The sequence below is a fragment of the Palaemon carinicauda genome, chromosome 34 (assembly GCF_036898095.1).
Source record: "Palaemon carinicauda isolate YSFRI2023 chromosome 34, ASM3689809v2, whole genome shotgun sequence".
In the NCBI taxonomy this organism is placed as follows: Eukaryota; Metazoa; Arthropoda; class Malacostraca; order Decapoda; family Palaemonidae; genus Palaemon; species Palaemon carinicauda.
In genome coordinates this window covers 79,283,256-79,304,550 of record NC_090758.1, presented here as the reverse complement: position 1 = coordinate 79,304,550, position 21,295 = coordinate 79,283,256, and the positions used below count along the sequence as shown (strand labels likewise).

The following is a 21,295-nucleotide window of genomic DNA, read 5'->3' as shown; positions in this document are numbered from 1 at the left end:
ATTTCCCTGAATAAGTGTTCGTGTTGGTATAAGGCCACTTTAATCAAATAAACCGAAGCAAATAAAGCAAATGATATTAAATTTAATAATAATAATTTGCATAGCGGCATAATTCTCTCTGTATTGGAATGTCATAGAAATTTAGTTGAAATGTTGACTTATGTCATGTGGATATTTCATCATCAATATTAAATTGATGATATATTATGACTTATAAACATGATTTTTTAAGTATTTTGGACAAAATACAATAAATACATAACATACAGCAACGAGAATATATTAGTAATGCTAGAATTTAATAGTTAGATTAAAAGAAAAAAAAAACATGCTGTACTATATGTCATGTGGATATTTCATCATCAATATAGAATAGATGATATATTATGACTTATAAACATGAATTATTATGTATTTCGGCCATAATACAATAAATACATAACATACAGCAATGAGAATATATTGGGAATGCTAGAATTTAATAGTTAGATTAAAAGAAAAAAAAAACATGCTGTACTATATGTCATGTGGATATTTCATCATAAATATAGAATTGATGATATATTATGACTTATAAACATGATTTATTAATTATTTTGGCTATAATACAATAAATACATAACATACATCAATGAGAATATATTAGCAATGCTAGAATTTAATAGTTAGATTAAAAGAAAAAAAAACATGCTGTACTATATGTCATATGGAGATTTCTTCATCAATATTGAATTGATGATATATTATGACTTATAAACATGATTTATGAATGTAGTTTGCCCACAATACAATAAATACATAATATACAGTAATGAGAATGTATTAGCAATGCTATAATTTAATAGTTAGATTAAAAGAAAAAAAAAAACATGCTGTACTATATGTCATGTGGATATTTCATCATCAATATAGAATAGATGATATATTATGACTTATAAACATGAATTATTAAGTATTTTGGACAAAATACAATAAATACATAACATACAGCAATGAGAATATATTAGCAATGCTAGAATTTAATAGTTAGATTAAAAGAAAAGAAAAACATGCTGTACTATATGTCATGTGGATATTTCATCATCAATATTGAATTGATGATATATTATGACTTATAAACATGATTTATTAAGTATTTTGGATAAAATACAATAAATATATAACATACATCAATGAGAATGTATTAGCAATGCTAGAATTTAATAGTTAGATTAAAAGAAAGAAAAACATGCTGTACTATATGTCATGTGGATATTTCATCATCAATATAGAATTGGTGATATATTATGACTTATAAACATGATTTATTAAGTATTTTGGCCATAATACAATAAATACATAACATACAGCAATGAGAATATATTAGCAATACTAGAATTTAATAGTTAGATTAAAAAAAAAAGAAAAATCCGGAGTAACAACATTCCTTGAGAATGCGTTGTTTACAAATTGAATTAGTATATTCCTTGTTCAATTTCAGAACTGGGTTATATAGTCTCATTTTATTTTGTTTTATCATTTATATTTATTTAAATCATTCTAAACACTGAGTATTGCTGATAATATACTTTCTAAATCAAAATTTCAAGCACATAACGACATCATGCTGATTTGATTTGATTCCAGCAATTCTGCAGCATTCGATTTATTTTTATATCAGCGCTTAATAGAGTATAATTAACGATATATTATGATATAATATATTATAAATAGATTATATATTAATTTTAATATTGATTATTTAACGTAAATAAAAAGATATAAACCTTTTTAAACCACTTAAAACTCAACGTTTAAGTTCGAGCCCAAAATGCTCGCGCATGCGCACTCGTATTTGTATCAGGGTTGCCATTCGTACGATAATTATAGTACGTGTACGATTATTTTGGGTCCGGTACGATGTACGATACATACCTAAGGTATAAATAATGTAGGTGTGTGTGGGTTTAATTAAACAATTATACTAAAATCTTTTGAAATAAGTCGATCATGTAACTCCCTAATTATTATTTTGAAACTGTGTACGATAATTTTGCTTGAAAAACGACAATTTTAAGGCTCATGTACGATAATCCAGTCGAAATAATCTGGCAACCCTGATTTGTATTGTTTGGCTTGATCGATGTGGTCGTAACTGAGAGTTCAGAAAAATCCTCTAAAAAAACCCTTAAATTGATGCTCTTAGGTTGTGTCCCTCATCCCAGTGATGGCATCCCAAGATGGTAGGTATATCTGGAAGCGGGGGAGATTAAATTAGACGGGAAATGGCTCTGGAGTTGGCGGGAAATTGGGAAATAGACCTGTCTGAGATGGGCATGTTTATGGTCTGAAAACCACGTCTCCTATAGATCGTTATTTCGTTTATTATTCTCGATTAAAATGATTAATATGTTGTTTGTCTGTCGCATTTCACGGTTAAATAAGCCAGGTTTATTTTGCCATATTGCCGTGTATTGATACAGTCATACTTAATGTATTATTTCATTCGTTCCATGGTGGTACCTTCACAAAGGGTAGTCTAACACCTGACTGAGATGGCTTGGACATGTGATGAAAATGGGTGGAAAACAGTTGGTCAGTAATGAAAGAAAAGCCTTCAATTATCCTTAAGGCGGTAAATCAAAATAATAAGGAAATGTTATATACAAGTTGAATTGGTAAATAACTGGGGCCTTAGGGTCGCCTAAGCCTTGCTAAACACATTATCATTATTACTTAAGTTATAACGTTAACTTTAGCTTGGTTAAGCTCATACATATCTGATGTTAAATTCAATTCTTGCATTCTGCGAATCAATATTAAGCAAAGCGCCCGTTTCTATAATTTAGTGATATTCGTATTCTATGCCATTCTTAGGGACGGTCTGAACGATCCCCCGGTCTCAGAATTCTCCTTGACATTGTATAATGGTTCTTTTCCGCCATTAGCTCGCTTTGCTCGCATGAAAATAAAACCTCAGCTTGTATGTACTGGCAAGCGGTAATGTTGAGCTGCGCACGCTAACATTACAGGAAAATAAAACATCAACCTCGTATGCATTGGCAAATGGTAATGTTCGCGCATGCGCAGATTATCAAGGAGAATTCTGAGACCGGGGGATCGTTCCGACCATCACAACGGCTTTATGTGGAATTTTTCGTTGACGCAACCGATTTCGTAATTTATTTCATGATGTTAATGTCTTCAATTGTGGAGTCTAATGAGTCGTTGAATTTTTGTCTGCCAGAACGCTCGCCCACACAGTTACGCGCGTATCGCAACATGTGCCGCTTGCCAGAACAGAGGTGTGAGGAAAAACGTTAAATTGCATGTGGAATATGTCACGGCGGAGCAAAGGGGGTGTATGTAGGTTGACGATCTTGTCCCATGGATTATTTTAAACCCTATCGTTAAAGGGCCGTTAACAAGGGATTAGTTCAGTGGCATTTGCAAACTATCCGCTTGCAAACGCTTACCATCCTTGAAAGGTTACTTGCCGCTAGTTATTGGCGCCAGGGAACTATCCCCTGTAAACTGGTCTTATGAGTACGGCAGTCTAAAGGCGATTGCAAGGGGCATTAGCCCCCCTCTTTAGGCTAGTAGTAAAGGACTCGACTTGTAGGTTAGGTTAGGTTGGGAAGTTTAAGTTAGATGCTTGTGTTATTGACTGTCATTATACAAAGGCTCCCTTGCCTGACTAGAGGTGTAAGGAGATGATGTCGAATTGCAAATTAAATTAATCGCTGTGAAGCAAAGGCCATTGAATGAATAATTACTGTTAATTTGGCGGATCTACACGCATAAGTACGCTCAAGTTTGGGTTATGATGGACACAGTAAGGATTCCCATTTTCTATGTGAACTGCAGGCCGGGTAAGCGACCTGCACGCGTATTTGGTGTTGAGTTGTCGCGGTTTTAATATTGTCTTTGTGAGTTTGTTTGGATGATTTTTATAAGTAAAAAGAGAATTCCTACCAATTGATTATGAAGATGATTCTAATTTCATGGTCTTGAGATTGAACAACGGATAATTTTGCCACCAGGGAAACTACGACCTCATCGGCTTCTGATGATGTAAGTACTTTGATTGTTCTCGTAACCTTCCAACCACGTTATGTAAAAACATCATCATCTGGAGATTAAATTCAGGCTATTTTAATTTCAACTCGAGTTTAACGGCTAAAGCAGTCACCATAGAAAACGGGACTTTAACTTTCGCGAATGTAGGTTTGTCTATGTAGCTTTTTAGGTTCATGTTAGGCTTCTTCGATTGTGAAGTACTGTTTTTCTTCTAGCTAACTTTTTTAAAAATTATAGGTCTTGAAGTTGGGGAAAATGAGCCCTCAAATTTAAAACCATACTAATGTATGATACAAATGGATACTGCAATGGGAGCCTTTATATAACGACGGACAGGAACAGCATCTAACCTAAATTTCCCCACTTGACGTAACCTACAAGCCGTTTCCTTACCTAACAGGCTAACACCCCCTGCAACCCACCTTAGACTTTCGTATTCTTAGCGAATAGGTTGAAAATAGGAGAATTATGGGGCATGGCGATCTTTGATAACTTTACTCACGCCTATATTTATCAGATTAAGAGGAACTGCAGTGGGAGCCTTTGTTTATCCAAGGCCAGTTCCTCCTGCTTACATTAAAAAATGGACGCCAAATAACCTAACGTACAAACTGTGTCCTTACTTACTTACCTAAGGTGGGGGGGCTCCGACACCCCCCTACACTGCCATATTCTTAGTCAGCTGTCATCATAGATACAGGTGGCCACTCTTACATACAGACCCCTGCAGTGTAAACTGGTTTTTTGTCGTCTCTGTCAATTAACCTGGATAGAACTTTCAGTGTGTCAAAGATAATTGTTCACTGTAAGAACAATGTCCTAGACCAGGTTAGGTAAGTGGCATCCTCTATCCCCTGATACTTTTGAACACATATTTTTGTTTAGGTCAGTCAATAATGTGAAGTTTCGACGTCTACTGCCTGTGGTGTTTGTCACGAGGTATAATTTGTAAAGACCGAGTATATTTGGTTATTTGACCTCCTAGAGAACTTTATCACCTAAAATATTTGATGCCCATGCAATATAAAGTGTCAAATAGGCACAGTGAAGGTATGTTATTTGCTGCCATAAGCTTAAGGTTGCAAACTTGTAAGTGAAGGAGAGTACGGTACAGTGTGATACATCGAGAAGAATGAGGCAGACATTTGTGCTGCCGTAAATGGAAGTGTCGTAGTGCGGTGCTAAGTGTGCAGCAGTGCCGAGGGACTCTCGGCAAGGGTAAACGTCACCTGTTTTGAACTTTTATAGCATCCATAGTGCTTCTTTAATGCCATGACCCCATATTGTTTGATACTGGTACGTTAGTGATAGTACAGACATATAGTAATATACAGTACGCGGTAATTGTTTACAACACCACGCTCTCCATTTACTCCAAAATAATGCAATCCTGCAGTTTTCATCTTCTTGCACAGTAATTAGGTGGTTATTTAAATTATGGGAAAGCAAAAATTAGCAAGATATGTTGAGGAAGGGGGAAGGGGTTATAAAAAGAAAATTACTGTGCAAGAAGATGAAAACTGCAGGATTGCATTATTTTGAAGTAAATGGAGAGCGTGGTGTTGTAAACTATTACCCAGTACGCTTCTCTACCTTATTTACCTAGGTTTTCTATAGAACATGGTTAACTCGCCACCCAATAGTAACCTTAAGGTGGCAGCGAGTTGGCGAAGGAAGATTTGCCAAAGCACAATCAAGTCTTTTACTTTAGGAAAATCATTTATCAACTCGCCGTTTCCTTGAAGCCGTGGCTCGGCGAAAGCTGCGAGTCGACTGCGCAAACACAGATGTGACCTTTTGAAAGGTGTTGAGTTGACCGAGTGAAAAATGTATTGAGTTGTGTTACACGAATAGTTCGCGGATTTATGTCATTTGCGGGTACAGTATTTGGCTGGGCCAAAAGTCGGACTGTTTTGACATATGAGAGAGAATTTGAGTTTCCTACGGGACATGATTATTGTTATTATTTTCATCTAAGTCCGGAGAGGAAAGGAAATAAAGAAATGAATTAAATATATGGAAAATAATGAATTAAGAATATAAAACTTCGTGAACGAGACATTCACATGAGCTATGAAATAGGAGAAATTACTATTTTTAAAAATCCTACTTCAAATTTAGATTTCAATTACAGTATTATTATTATTATTAATTGCTAAGCTACAACCCTAGTTGGAAAAGCAGAATGCTATAAGCCCAGGGCCTCCAACAGGGAAAATAGCCCAGTGAGGAAAGGAAACAAGGAAAAATAAAATACTTAATGACCATTAACACTAAAATTATCTCCTATATAAACTATGAAAACTTTAACAAAAGAAGAAGAAGAGAAATAGGATTGAATAGTGTGCCCGAGTGTACCCTCAAGCAAGAGAACTCTAACCCAAGACATTGGAAGACCATGATACAGAGGCTATGGCACAACTCAGGACTAGAGAACAATGGTTTGATTTTGGTGTGTCCTTCTCCTAGAAGAGCTGCTTACCATAGCTAGAGAGTCTCTTCTACCCTTACCAAGAGGAAAGTGGCCCCTGAACAGTTACAGCGCAGTAACCCCTTAGGTGAAGAAGAATTATTTGGTAAACTCAGTGTTGCCAGATGTATGAGGACAGAAGAGAATATGTAGGAATATGCCAGACTATTCGGTGTGTTTTAGCAAAGGAAAAATGAACCGTAACCAGAGAGAAGGATCCAATGTAGTATTGGTCTGGCCAGTTAAAGGACCCCATAACACTCTAGCGGTAATTATTATTATTACTATCCAAGCTACAACCCTAGTTGGAAAAGCAAGATGCTATAAGCCCAGGGGCTCCAATAGGGAAAAATAGCCCAGTGAGGAAAGGAAATAAGGAAATAAATAAATGAAGTGAACAAATTAACAATAAATCATTCTAAAAAAAGTAACAACGTCAAAACAGATATGTCTTAATATATATAAACTATTAACAACGTCAAAAACAAATATGTCATATATAAACTATAAAAAGACTCAACTCGTTTGAATCGCTGCACAGCGGGGCAGAATAGACCATTTTTCCACCTGTCTGGTTATGGTGGTCGGTTGAATAACAGCGTCAAAATTAAGTCATTGTAAAGAAATGCCCTAAACCATACCGAACACTTAACATGGGAAGACCTGAGATAACATTTCCCCACTTTATTGAAATATTTAACCCTTTTACCCCCAGGCTATTTGGAAATTTCCAACCCTTAACCCCCAGGGGGTTATTTTTTTCCCAGCACATTTTGCAGTATATTTTTTTAAATTGCTCTAACAGCCTTAATTTTCATCATAGAGAGGTCAGGTTGGTTTCATTCTCTTGAAAAATGCCTGAATTTTCTCAAATAATTATAAAAAATATGAAGAAAAAAAAATTTTATAGCATTTTTTTGCAAGGACGTACCGGTACGTCCAAGGGGGTAAAGGGATGGCTTTTGTGAAACATACCAGTACGTCCTTTGGGGATGAAAGGGTTAATGAACTGTAATGCCTAATGGTTTAAATTATCATTGTGTTTTGCTTTAAAGTCAAGGATTTTCTAATCATATGTCGTCATTATTATGATAATACAGTTACCTCCTCTAAAGTATCGTGCGCTGCGTTGTTTTCTGGTGCATAAAACGGTTACAGATCTTCATTGCATTGATTAACCCTTTTACCCCCAAAGGACGTACTGGTACGTTTCACAAAACCCATCCCTTTACCCCCATGGACGTACCGGTACGTTCTTGCAAAGAAATGCTATAAAAAATTTTTCTTCATATTTTTTATAATATTTTGAGAAAATTCAGGCATTTTCCAAGAGAATGAGACCAACCTGACCTCTCTATGATGAAAATTAAGGCTGTTAGAGCAATTTAAAAAATATATACAGTACTGCAAAATGTGCCGGGATAAAAAATAACCCCCTGGGGGTTAAGGGTTGAAAATTTCCAAAGAGCCTGGGGGTAAAAGGGTTAATCATCTATTTTTAGGTACCAGAAAAAATGTACTCCTTTTGTGTGTGTGTTACCCAATTTCATGATTTATTTATACTTAAATTATTGTGATTATCACAGCTACGTAACATTGTTTTTACTATTTTGTCTGTATTTTTCGTTGCTAATCTTTCCTAATGTTTGCGTTCTCTCTCTCCCTCCAGACCTGGGAATGCTTTCTGTTACCCAATTTTTTAATGTATTTATACTTAAATTAGTGTGATTATCCCAGCTACGTAACATTGTTTTTACTATTTTGTCTGTATTTTTCGTTGCTAATCTTTCCTAATCAACAAACTCTCTCTCCCTCCAGACCTGGGAATGCTCTGGTATGGGGTGACAGGGGTGTCCTTCAATCCGGCTGATCCGGCCGAAGTTATGCTGAACACGGGCACGGCGGCTCCTCTCCTCTCAGACCACCCGCGTCCTCTCGTCCCGACGCCAGTGTCTTATAGCGAGGCGACGGCCACGCAGCACACGCCAATGGTATGGGCAAGTAGATTCTGAGCCTGGTACTTTTTTGGGTCTTATCAGAAAAAGGTAGTCGCGTTGTAAGTAGGTTTTCGGATGTCAAGTCCGAGGTATTTATACGAATTAGAAAGTTGAAACGTTTAAACCTAATGGTTTTAAAGCATTGTTTATATAAATATTATTGTTTACGATCATTCTTGTGGATCAGCAAGTTTCTAGAGTAAATGACCATCTTCTTAAAAGGTGTAAATAAGAAAAGTTCATGAATGAAGACGATGTAAGTAATGTGAAATCATCTCTTCAATATACTGTACAGTATCCTCATGTCTTACTTTTACAGGTACAGTACATGGTTTTATTTTTGTTCCTGTACAAATACAAAGCTACGTAGGAGATGAGTCAACATGTGCATTTGAACGGCAGTTGCTATTTATTACGGCAGTTAACGAATGATAGAGGAACTTTTGATATTTATTGAGGCAGTTAGCGAATGATAGAGGAACATTTGTTGATATTTATTGAGGCAGTTAGCAAATGATAGAGGAACTTTTGTTGATATTTATTGAGGCAGTTAACGAATGATAGAGGAACTTTTGTTGATATTTATTGAGGCAGTTAGCGAATGATAGAGGAACATTTGTTGATATTTATTGAGGCAGTTAGCGAATGATAGAGGAACTTTAGTTGATATTTATTGAGGCAGTTAACGAATGATAGAGGAACTTTTGTTGATATTTATTAAGGCAATTAACGAATGATAGAGAGGGGTTCCCCCTCCACTGGAGAAGTATGAGAATTCTTTACTACCTTCTACAATTACAACTACTTTCTTACATTTCTTAACCCTTTTACCTATTTGGAACTTTCCAACCCTTAACCCCCATGCATTTTTTTTCAAGCACATTTTGCAATATATATTTTTTAAATTGCTCTAACAACCTTAATTTTCGTCATAGAGAGGTCAGGTTGGTCTCATTCTTTAGGAAAATGCCTGAAGTTTCTCATAGAGTTATCAAAAATAGGCAAAAAGAAATTTTAAATAGCAGTTTTTTGCAAGGACGTACCGGTACGTCCATGGGGGTAAAGGGATGAGTTTTGTGAAACTTACCAGTACGTCCATTGGGGGTAAAAGGGTTAAAAATCGTTACTTATCAAAATATGATGGTTTGCATTTGTGTTGTAAGAAATTTCTAAATGTGGACTGTACGTGTAATTGTAGATTGTTCCGACACGAATACTTTACCTCGAATTACCTCTTTGGAGGGTCCTTGATCCTCTCTCAAATTCGACCAAGATTTTCCCGCGCTACCCCCCTTTCTCGCTCCCGATAGTTACTACCCCCGCCGCCAGGATAATTCCTTCGGCCCGGATTAGGGCAGGTCACTGCCTTTCCCGGGTCAAGACCCCATTAAGTTCTTGGTCGTGAGATCCGAAGCATCTCACTCTCTCGTTTTAAATCTTTCGATCAGCGCGTTGTGTTCCCACGTGTTCCCAGTTTACGGACTTGTGTTTTTTGCTGCGATAGTGCGTTTTCGCAATAGTGTCCTCAGTCCGTTTCCCTTGTGTTATCCAGGCTTTTCTGTAACTCGTGTGCGAACGATGGAGAACGTGCGTCGTTGTCCTGGTCCTAGAGCAGGAAAGTCGTGTGGGGCTTTCCTCTCTAAACCAGAGGTGGACCCGCATTCTCTTTGTTCCACGTGTAGGGGTAAAGTTTGTTCCTCCTCGGACACATGTCCCGAGTGCGTGAATTGGGACGGAATTCAGTGGGTACGTTTTGGTACTAAGAAAAAGAAGTCATCTAAGCGTTCCCCTAAGAAAGTGAATAGCGTGACTTCATTACAGTCGGTCAGTGATCGGTCCGACGAAGCCTCGGCCTCTCCGTCTCCTTCGCAGAGGAGTGGCCAGCAAGCCCCCAGTGTAATTGTGACCCATAGTGTCCTCCCAAGTGAACCTAGTGTAACGAAGGAACCAAGGGCTGGCCCCTCGGGAGTAAACGGAAGGGCCGCGAGTGTTTCGGGCGGATCGGGCCACGTGGAAGGGGAGCACGTTTCCTCGGATGACCCGGTATGGGACAGTGTGGCGTTCTCGGTCTCCCCCCCGCCCTCGTGGGCCGGTGCGTCGGGTCTTCCCCCGCCAGAAGAGAACCACTCGAGAATTCGTCGCCCGAGTAGCGACTCCTTCGGTTGGAAATTACCGAAGACTCCAGGGAGGTCTCCGCTGAGGATGGACGTATCCCTGGGTCCATGGCCTTCTAGTAGGGGCAGAGTGGTCTCAGTACCCTCGGTATCCACGGCAGTTCCCGAGGATTTTCTCCAGCACCCGGTCTCGGACGGTCGGCGGCGAAGGGCCTCCCCTGAACATCACTCTAGCAGTCGTTACGGGAAGAACGTGGCGCCCTCGGACTCGTCGGAAGAAGGCTCATCCTCCGAGGGTGAACGCAGGGAAAGGCGGCACCGTAAGAGAGCGCGGACCGATAGCGATCGTTCTCGCTCTAGGTCGAGGTCGCGGCACGGTAGGAGGCGCCCACGCTCTCACTCCCGTAGGTACAAGAGGGAGGTCTCTCCCGGCGGCGGCGAATGGTTTTACGTGCCCCCAGGAGACTCCAAGAAGCACCGCTCGCCAGACTCTCGGTCCAGTGATCGAGCCTCCAAGTTGTCACTGCCTACATACAACTTGGAACCGCTCGACCGGCCACGCAAGAAGGACCTCACGATCAGGCACAAGTCCTCGAGGCCTTCGGTTCACCCCACCCGTCGGGAGGAAGCGCGCTTCCGAGAGGACAGCCCGACTGAACCAGCCCAACCGGGTCGGACGACGAGCGGGAGGGACCGGTTGCCGGGTTCGGGTCTTCCCACCGGGACCGTGTCCTCCGCGTCCAGAGCCTTGGCCCAGTCGAAAGGCTTCCCGGGGTCGGTGGCACCCGCCACACGGCGAGACCCGTCCGGGTACGGTGCGCCCTACGGTTGCGGGACGGCCTCCCTGGGACCTGGTAGGGAGAAGCCAGTCTACCTACCAAGCACGGCTCCCCCCAGCCAAGCCGATACCTCGGTCGACGGAGGCGAGGCTTCCCCGTCGGAGGACTCCGCCTACAGGAAGGTGGTAGCCCGCATCAGGAGGACTCACGGGATTCCTGAACCCGAGGTGCCGAAGGTCAATACCTGGAGGTCGAGCCTCTTGAGGTACACACATCGGGACGTCCTGCCGAAGTCTTCTCTGGCCCTGCCCCTCGCCCCAGACCTAGTACTCGGCCAGGAGTACATAGATAACTTGGTGGCCAGCACTGCGGAGGCCCCCAGGTCCCAGAGTTCCTCCAAACTCCTCCAGGGTCTGAAACTACAGGCCAAAATTTATATTCCAGAAAGACGTCGCCCGGGTCCCTGTAGAGTGGACTCAGCCGTAGATGTCCTAGGACAAGGAGGCTCGGACGAAAGGGCCAGCTCAGCCCCTGTGTCCTTCTCGGCTTCTGAAGCGGGCATGATGGAGGAGATGTCGAGGGACATGATTAATGTCTCTTCATGGCTGGACTGGTGGGCCTCCACGTTACTGGATGTACAGGCCTCCACAGACCCCGACGACCCGGAACAACAGAGTCTCCTGTCGGACATTATCACTTCCGGGGGGAAAGCGCTAAAATTTATGGCATACCAGGCTCTCTCCCTGACGGCCAACTGGGTCCTCCGGAAGAGGGACACAGTGCTATCCAGGGTAGCAAGGAAGATCCCAGACAGGCAGGCGCGAGCCATTCGCACCCTACCCCTAGGAGGAGAGTCCCTGTTTCCTTTGAAGGAATTGGAAGAACTGATGGAGAAGGTGTCCAAGAGGAGAGAAGTCAACGTCCCTAAGCAATCATCCTCCAGGAGACCTCCGTATAAGAGGTCAGTCTCTGATAGGACCGTGACCCCTCAAGCGGGTCCCAGCTCTTCAAGGAGGGACGCCCACTCCTCTTCCTGGTCATCATCTCCTCAGCCCTCCCGCAGGGGAACTACAACTTCTGCCAACTCCTTCAGGTCGGGTTACTCCGCCTCGAAGAGGGGCAGATCAGGCCGCTCCTCTAGGAGAAGGTAGAGGGAGAGGCCCCCTACTCCCGCCCAAGCCTCGGGTTGGGGGATGCCTCAGACCCCATTGGCAAGCATGGAAAACGTATGGGGCGGATGCTTGGACGGTGTCCGTCCTGAAAGAAGGCTACAGGATCCCCTTCATAGCGGACTCACCCCCTCTGATCCCAGCCACCCAAACAGAATGGTTAGCTCCCAGGGACCCGTTGAAAAGGGCTACCCTACCAAAAGAAGTTTCCTCCATGTTGGAAAAGGGAGCCATGGAAGAAGTCCTTCTCCCAGGGCCAGGCTTCTACAGCCGCCTGTTCCTGGTGGAGAAAGCAACGGGGGGGTGGAGACCGGTGATAGACCTGTCGGCCCTCAACAAGTTCGTCAAGAAGACGGACTTCAAGATGGACACCCCAAAATCCGTCCTGATGTCCTTGAGGGAGAAAGATTTTATGATGACGGTCGACCTCAAGGATGCGTACTTCCAAATTCCAGTCCACCCGTCGAGTCGGAAGTTCCTCCAGGTAAAATGGGGCTCCCAGATCCTGCAGTTCCGGACCCTCTGCTTCGGACTGTCGACGGCCCCTCAGGTGTTCACGAGGGTCTTCGCGACAGTCTCAGTATGGGCTCACGAACGAGGTATCCGCCTCATCAGGTACCTGGACGACTGGTTGCTCCTTTCCAGTTCAAAGGCCCTCTTGGAAGAACAAGGAAAGGACCTCCTCCGTTTCTGCAGGAGTCTAGGAGTCATCATCAACCTGGAGAAATCGAACCTAACGCCGTCCAACAAAATGGGGTACTTGGGGATGACGTTGGACACCGTGCAGGGGAAGGCCTTCCCCTCGGAGGACAGGATACAGAACCTCGTCAAGATCATTCAGCCGTTCCTGGCGGGGCTTCCCAGGAAAGCGAAAGACTGGCAGAGGCTGATAGGCCACCTGGTCTCATTAGAGAAGCTAGTTCCCCAAGGGAAGTTACGACTCAGACCCGTACAATGGAACCTCAAGGCTCTATGGTCCCAGACAGGCTCTCAGAAAATATCGATCCCAGTCCTTCCGCACACGGAAACAGCCTTGAAATGGTGGAGATGCCGGTCGAACTCCCTCAAGGGGATGCCCCTCGGGTCCTGTCCTCCCGAGTTTCTCCTGTTCACGGACGCCTCCAACCTAGGGTGGGGAGCCCACCTGAGGGAAGAAACAGCAAGCGGGACCTGGTCAGAGACCGAAAAGCATCACCACATCAACGTCCTAGAGCTAAAAGCAGTACAAAAGGCATGTCTGCACTTTGCAAGTCGATTGAAGGGAAACACCGTGGCCCTAATGTGCGACAACGCCACGGTGGTAGCCTACATCAAGAAACAAGGGGGCATGAAGTCGAAGGAACTGTGCGACCTCACTGTAGACATCTTGCACTGGGCGGACGAACACCAGGTAACACTGCTAGCAAGGTTCATCCCCGGGAAAAAGAATGTGCTAGCCGACGGCCTCAGCAGGGTAGGTCAGATAGTAGGGACGGAATGGTCCCTACAACCAGCGGTAGCCAGACTCATCCTTCAACGATGGGGCTCCCCGGTGATAGACCTATTTGCAACAAAGCTCAACGCCAAGTTACCGGTTTATTGCTCCCCGGTACCAGACGAAGGAGCAGCCCTAGAAGACGCCTTCCAGCACAGGTGGGACAACCTGGACGTTTATGCCTTTCCCCCCTTCACGCTGCTAAGACAAGTGCTCAACAGAGTAAGAACCGCCCAAAACCTAAAGATGACTTTGGTAGCGCCCTGGTGGCCGGAGAGAGAGTGGTTCGCGGATCTGAAAGACCTGGCAAGCCATCAGCCATGGCCTCTGCCCCCCAGGTCAGATCTACTAAGTCAACCGCACTTCCTCAGGTTCCACGACAACCCTCTCTCTCTTCGCCTTCACGCCTGGAGACTATCGAGCGACTCCTGAGGAAGGAGGGGTTCTCCTCCCCCACAGCTAAGAGGATGTCCCTATATCTAAGAAAATCCTCTACCGTAGTCTACCAGGCGAAGTGGGCCGCCTTTACGAAATGGTGCGCGACAAAACAAATAAGACCTCTCGAAGCCTCGGTCCCTGACATAGCTGATTTTCTAGTGTATCTTAGGGATAAAATAGGAATGTCAATCCCAGCTATCAAAGGAGTGCGAGCAGCCTTAGGCCAAGTCTTTCTCCTGAAAGGCATCGACCTAGGGACATCAAGACATATAGGGATGCTGATTAGGAGTTTCGAACAATCCTGTCCTCCCCAAGCCAGGAGAGTGCCTAGATGGGACCTGGCCAAGGTCCTGAAAATGTTGTGTCTTCCTCCCTTTGAACCGCTCAGAGATATCGGAGACAAAGATCTCACCCTCAAGACAGTCTTCTTGCTAGCCTTAGCTTCGGCTAAGAGGGTAGGTGAGATCCACGGTCTCTCCTACGACGTGGCACACTCCAAAGGGTGGAAGGAGGTATCTTTCAAGTTCGTACCCTCCTTTGTAGCTAAAACTCAGAACCCAGCAGTCTGGGACCCGAGGTTCGAAGGTTTCTCTGTTCCGGCCATTCCCAAGACAGGTAATACGGACGACCTGAAGTTATGCCCGGTCAGGACGATCAGGAAGTACCTGGAAAGGACGGCCCATCTCCGTCCAGGTGCCAAGAACCTCTTCGTCTCTTCAGGCGTTAATAAGAAGCAAGTGTCCAAGAACACTATTTCCTTCTGGCTGAGACAAGTCATCACTAGGGCTTATGAAGAAGACAAGGTGGCGGTACCAGGCACTCCCCGTCCCCATGACATCAGGGGCCTGAGCACGTCCTTGGCCTTTGAGAGAAATATGGCAGTGGGCCAGATCCTGCAGGCCGGCACTTGGTCACACCAGTCGACCTTCACGGCCCACTACCTCAAAGACTACTCAAGAAAGTCTTTGGATGGATTCTCCATTGGGACAGTCATCGCCGCCCTCCAAGCTGTGTAGTGGCAGGCTGGAAGACGTCCCCAACAAGTGAATAGACTCATCCCTACTTCTTCAGGAGAAGATTCAGTAGAGAACATGTCAAGAGGTAAGACTTAAATTATAAGTGTAAGTTTTCCACTGCTACCCCCTACCGCTCTCTGTACCCCCGCATTACGTAGCCCTCCGGGCACCATGTGCCTAACCAAGTAGCAGAATGGCTCTCCCGCCTCCTAAAGTGTAAGTCTCCAAAGAGGTAATTCGAGGTAAAGTATTCGTGTCGGAACAAATGAAAAATTTTAAGTAATTTTTATTTTTCCTAACATACTTACCGAAGAATTACCTCTGAAGTAATGGCCCTCCCTTCTGGCCCCGAGTGCCATTCTTCCATTGCCAAGTCGGGCTTAACGGAGAACTTAATGAGGTCTTGACCCGGGAAAGGCAGTGACCTGCCCTAATCTGGGCCGAAGGAATTATCCTGGCGGCGGGGGTAGTAACTATCGGGAGCGAGAAAGGGGGGTAGCGCGGGAAAATCTTGGTCGAATTTGAGAGAGGATCAAGGACCCTCCAAAGAGGTAATTCTTCGGTAAGTATGTTAGGAAAAATAAAAATTACTTAAAATTTTTCATGTTATACTTAATTTTTTCCCCTAAGCCTAGATAATGTTGAGACATTATTTTACCCTTTCACCAAGTACTGTATTGTAGGTTTGGTGGTTCTATAAGAATCTTTCCTTACATGGATAGTCAGAAAGTTGACAAACAGCCTTCCGGTTCAGTTAACTCGCTTGGAAAGCTTATGTCGACCTTATTTCTAGATCTTCTTACCAGTTGTGTGTTTTTTATAGGTCATTCCTGTTTGTTTGGTTCCCAGCCTGTTGATAATCATGTGGGGTCCTCTTAAAGAAAAGTCACATCCTAACTCAAGACTTTATTCTCTATAACATGTTTGAAAAGAATCAGCAGATTTAGAATAAATAGCGGATGGATACTGCTTTCATACAAAGATTTACAGATATAGTTTACATGTCTCATAGATATCTTACTTTACAAGTTTCACTTAACACTATAGGTATTCCCCTGTTCACGTTGCTGGATATGGTCTCCTCCATAGTGGGAGAGGTTTAAGAGGAAGAGGAGAACAAAAAGGATTGTGTTAAGCATCTTTATACACATACATATACCAAGGCACTTCCCCCAATTTTGGGGGGTAGCCGATATCAACAAATGAAACAAAACAAAAAAAGGTGACTTCTACTCTCTGCGTTCCTCCCAGCCTAACAAGGGACTCAACCGAGTTCAGCTGGTACTGCTAGGGTGCCACAGCAGTCTTTATAGTTGGGTGAATACTACTTTGATTTCAAAGGAGCTTTTCATAACCTCTCCACCTTCTGCTAGTCCAAGTTAATATTGGGCTTCTTAGTCTGGGGGGAGTACACTTCAGGAGGAGGTAGTGGTTCCTATTCGTGAAAAAATCCAATGACCTTTAATGATTGTGGCTTCACTGAAATTGGATCGTCTGTTAAGGTTTTTAACAAGGTAAACGGCTGATTGCTGGATGGTAGGTACCTCCGCCCACCCATCAGGCGATGCTATCGTCACTTCAATTTGGCAACAGTGGTGTTCTGACGTGCTTGCCCCTCATTCTGCTGTGGCTCAACTTACGCTTTTCTTCCTCTTTGCCGTTGGTTGTGCTTTATGATGTTGGCTCCTTAGGCATATGTGACTCTGGCCCTATTGAACTCCCCTAGGTTGCGGCCGGTACACGGGCAAATCTAAAGTGGATCCACATCTTTTGTGTAGTTTTTGCAAGGGGTGGCGATTGCTCGTAGGCTAGGAGGATGAATACTACTGGAGATTCCCTTGCCCAGAATTCTTTCCTGAACCCGTGAGGCCAGGGTTTGGCCAGATTCACCCGTCAGACTGTCACATCTCGATCTCAAGTTAATCCTCCGACAGCGTACTGGAACTTAGTCTGTTTTACTCAGACCTTTGTTTATAGCCGATAACTATTTTTTTGTGCTATTTTATTAGGCTGGGAGGAACGTAGGGAGTAGAGGTCCCCTTTTTTGTTTTTGTTTCATTTGTTGATGTCGGCTACCCCCCAAAATTGGGGGAAGTGCCTTGGTATATATATGTGTGTTTATTAGCGATGGTCCCTTCCTGTGATGCTTTATTAAAAAAAGAAAATAATGTTAAACTTGTTGCTCAACTCCTTGGAATAATGAACTACAGTAAAGTCGTTGACTTTTATAGCCCTCTATGGATGACATTGAACACTGCTTGTGATAATCTCACAACTGTTGTTACTGATTTTTGCCTAAAGGCAGGCAACTGATTTTTTCGTACAACCAAGAGCAGCGCAGGAAGGAGCCATCGCTAATGAAAGCACAATAAGGGTTACCGTCTCTAAAAAAGGTCTGAATAGAACTGACTAAAAATTCCAATACAGTGACACAGATTAACTTGGGGGGATCAAGAACTGACAGTCTTGACTGGTAAAGACTGGCTTCTCTTAATCCGGGTCAGGGCACCTCCAGTTATTTTCCCTCCAAGCTCGTAGGCTTCCATTCCCCCTGTTCCAGGTTTAGAAGTTTCTTCTTGTGCAGTGGACTGAGTAAGAAGTTGAAGAGGGACTCTTCTGTGTCAGACTTGGTGTCCCCCAAATTGATGGCAAAGAAATTCTCAAGCTCCTTAATATCTCCTTCGGGTGTAGAGCCTGCTGTTTTCTCTTTTCCTTCCCTGAGGCTAAAACCAACGTAGGAGATAGGAAGGGAACGGAAGTTTTCTTCCTGCCCTTGGGTACTTCTGTGAGAGATAGTATTCCCTTGCCTTGAGGAAGGTAATCCCTCCCCGTCTCTCTCAAGGCTCTTCCATTTGTGTGACTAATTATGACTAAACCTGCAAGGACCTGGACCTTGGTATTGATGGTGCCCCATCAACGGAGCCACTGCTGATATTGACAATCGCTAGATCTCAGAAACATTCTCTTCTATACCACTGCTCCACCTGGGTGTGTCCTTCCCTGGCATTACGGAGGAGCTGCTGTCCCTCATGCACAGAGTTCGCCCGTAGCTGAGGATTCTCCGACTTCGGTGACGGAGACACGCCATCAGTTGTCTCCCGTAATTTCTCCTGTTTCTGTTCCGTTTTGAGTGGTGGTCACCCTTCGTAGCAAACTGCCCATTTGGCAAACTTTTCTCACCTCAGGAGATGACAAAGGGGGGCCAACTTTGTCTTAGAATGGTTACAGTTGCATCTTACTTTTCTCAACTAGATGGTACTAAGAGTAAGTTCCCTTTCGCTTTATTAGAAACATTCAAGTTGAGACAACTGCTGTCTGGAAGGACTGACATTTAGGACTGACGCATTGCCAGTTTCCTTCAGGACTCTTAGATCCATAAAGGGAACTGCAGTCAAGCTGTAAAAGGAGGCTATGCCTGCTGGCTTTGGTTTGAAGACGGCAAAGCTTCTTCAAAACCTCGGCAGGGAGCTTCAGAAGCTTCTTCAAAACCTCGGCAGGGAGCTTCAGAAGCTTCTTCAAAACCTCGTCAGGGAGCTTAAGAATTTTCTTTGTTAACAGTGATGGATTCTTTTAAAGGCATGTGTTCCCCCTCTCGTGCTCAGATCAGAAAGGTTTTTAGTGGAAGGTGGGAGGGGGACGTGAGACATAGAGTTACGTAGTTCCCCCTCTTCAGCTGTCATGAGTGCTGAGATGACTGTCAGCCTTTGTGGTAATGACAGTAGGCTAAACATTAGGTTCTTAGTGTCAGTTACTTACTTTCCTTCAGTGAATGCTTTGACGCTACCTTCCAGGATTGCGGAATGCAGTGGCCTTGTTGATGAAGTCAGAAGCCACGTAAGAGTGGTGGATGTCGCAACGGACCAGTCATCAGCCTTCTACTGTCAATTCTTTCTTTTTGCGAGAGATTCCATCGATTGTTTTTTTTTTTTTGCTATGTACTGGTTATCTTTATCAAACTAGTACTGGCCTGGGCCTTAACTGCTTTAGCATCCGATGTGTGTTGCTGAATATGTCACGGAAGCAATCTTTCCTTGGTCCGTTCCTGGGCCAACAAAATTACATTTTGAGAAGGGATTGCATCTTGGTTGATTCAGAGGCACTTCCTCTTACCAATCATCTGTATTAAAAGACATTTTGTGGTTGTTTTAAATAGATATATGATATTCTTAACTTTACAAAGGCGAGTCCGTTGATGGTCATTCCATTCTTCTGTAGTCCTTTGGTGAATAGTTCATGTAAAGAGTGTCGGTAGTACCTCACCATTCTTATCAACAATTAACAATCTTGTTAGCAAGTTCTAAATATAATATCCATTTCATGTCTATGGCACCGCTATATAGGACCCGGGTTTGTATAGCTAGGGAAAATATATTGTTTGTCCTAGAAACCCAGAGTTCTTTATTATTGTATTATTAAATTCTCCCCTCAACCAATCCACCTTTGGGAGGAGTAAAAACAAAAGTGGCTGGACTTTGGGCGCACAATTGAGAAAACCCCTAACCTGTCCCTCACTAACTACAGTATCTTTTTGAGATTTCACGATTGTTCCAACATGCTCTCCAAATTGTTTTTTATAGCTAGGAAAAATGCAAATTACCCATTGAAATTTCAGTACTTCTTCTTCTGCTTTGTCTGCATCTTTTCCCACTTTTATGTGCGGTCGATGTTAACGAAGAAGAGGAAGTACTGAAATTTTAATAGGTAAAATGCAATTTTTGCTAGCAAAAAACAATTTGGAGAGCATGTTAAAACGATCATGAAATCTCAACAAAGTACTGTAGTTAGTGAAATTTGTTCTAACATGGTCGCACAAGGTAAGAGAGAGCGCGGCGAGATGTTGATCACGTCGCGACCAGAAACTTATTGACGAGTCGACGACCTGAGCTAGCACGCTTCCCGACCCCGGGTCGCCTCAGGGCACATATCACACTGCCTGAGGTTGAGCCCGTAGAAAACGGAAAGAGGGTAAACTATACAAAAAGCTGGTCGGTTAGGTAGAGTTACCAGTAACTCCTAAGAAGGTAGTTCTAGGTAAGTATGTTAGGAAAAATACAAATTACTTAATTTGTGATATTACGTATTGAAATTTCAGTACAGTATTATGAACTCTTTAAGAGTGAATTACTAAATCAATTTCTATAATGTCTAATGAACTTGCAGCTGTACGACCCAAACACGGGCGATTACGTGTCCCAGCCAGAGTACATCTACGAGTCCTACGAAGGGTACGATGAAGACTCGTCCGGAAGTCAGGTCATTCAGCAGCAAGGCACGCCGACGACCGATGCCTCGGCCATGCAGGCGGCCGACGAGTCGCCTCCTGCCTTGCCGAAATCTAAGAAACCCAAGGTAATGTGAGAGGTTTGTTTGTTTTGAATTCTGCAAGGGCAAAGTTGGCCATTGTTTATGAAGCATCTATTTTTAATTCATCTGCATGGTTTACCCGGCTTTGTGTTTTATATATCGTCACCCTCATAAACTAACTGCCTAAGTCATTTTCTCCACTTGTTGGGAAATAAAAAAGAAACCTTCTCATTTCCTTATTCTTTCATTTTCTTGTTTCAATTCACAAATTCTTAGCAGAAGAATTTGTGAATTAGAATTTGTTAATTGAAGCTCAATATAATGATATAAAGAATTAGGAAATGAGAAGGTTTTTTATTTCCCAACAAGTGGAGAAAATGACTTGGGTAGTTAGTTTATGAGGGTGACGATATTTAAACTTACACATGAATAAAGTGAGTGTATGTTTTATTAATGCCACCAACAAAGTTGGAAA

The 21,295-nt window shown here is 43.2% G+C and overlaps 1 protein-coding gene across 1 annotated transcript in view; it reads left to right on the top strand.

The window, feature by feature from the left end:
- Nucleotides 1–2,089: 2,089 nt before the first annotated feature.
- Nucleotides 2,090–21,295, top strand: part of LOC137626506 (MBT domain-containing protein 1-like) — a 55,385-nt gene continuing 36,179 nt past the window's right edge. The window contains exons 1-3 of the mRNA XM_068357543.1: nt 2,090–2,222; nt 8,348–8,520; nt 20,677–20,865. Of these exons, the coding sequence (XP_068213644.1) occupies nt 2,207–2,222; nt 8,348–8,520; nt 20,677–20,865 (378 nt within the window). The 5' untranslated portion in view covers nt 2,090–2,206. The remainder of the gene's footprint in view (nt 2,223–8,347; nt 8,521–20,676; nt 20,866–21,295) is intronic.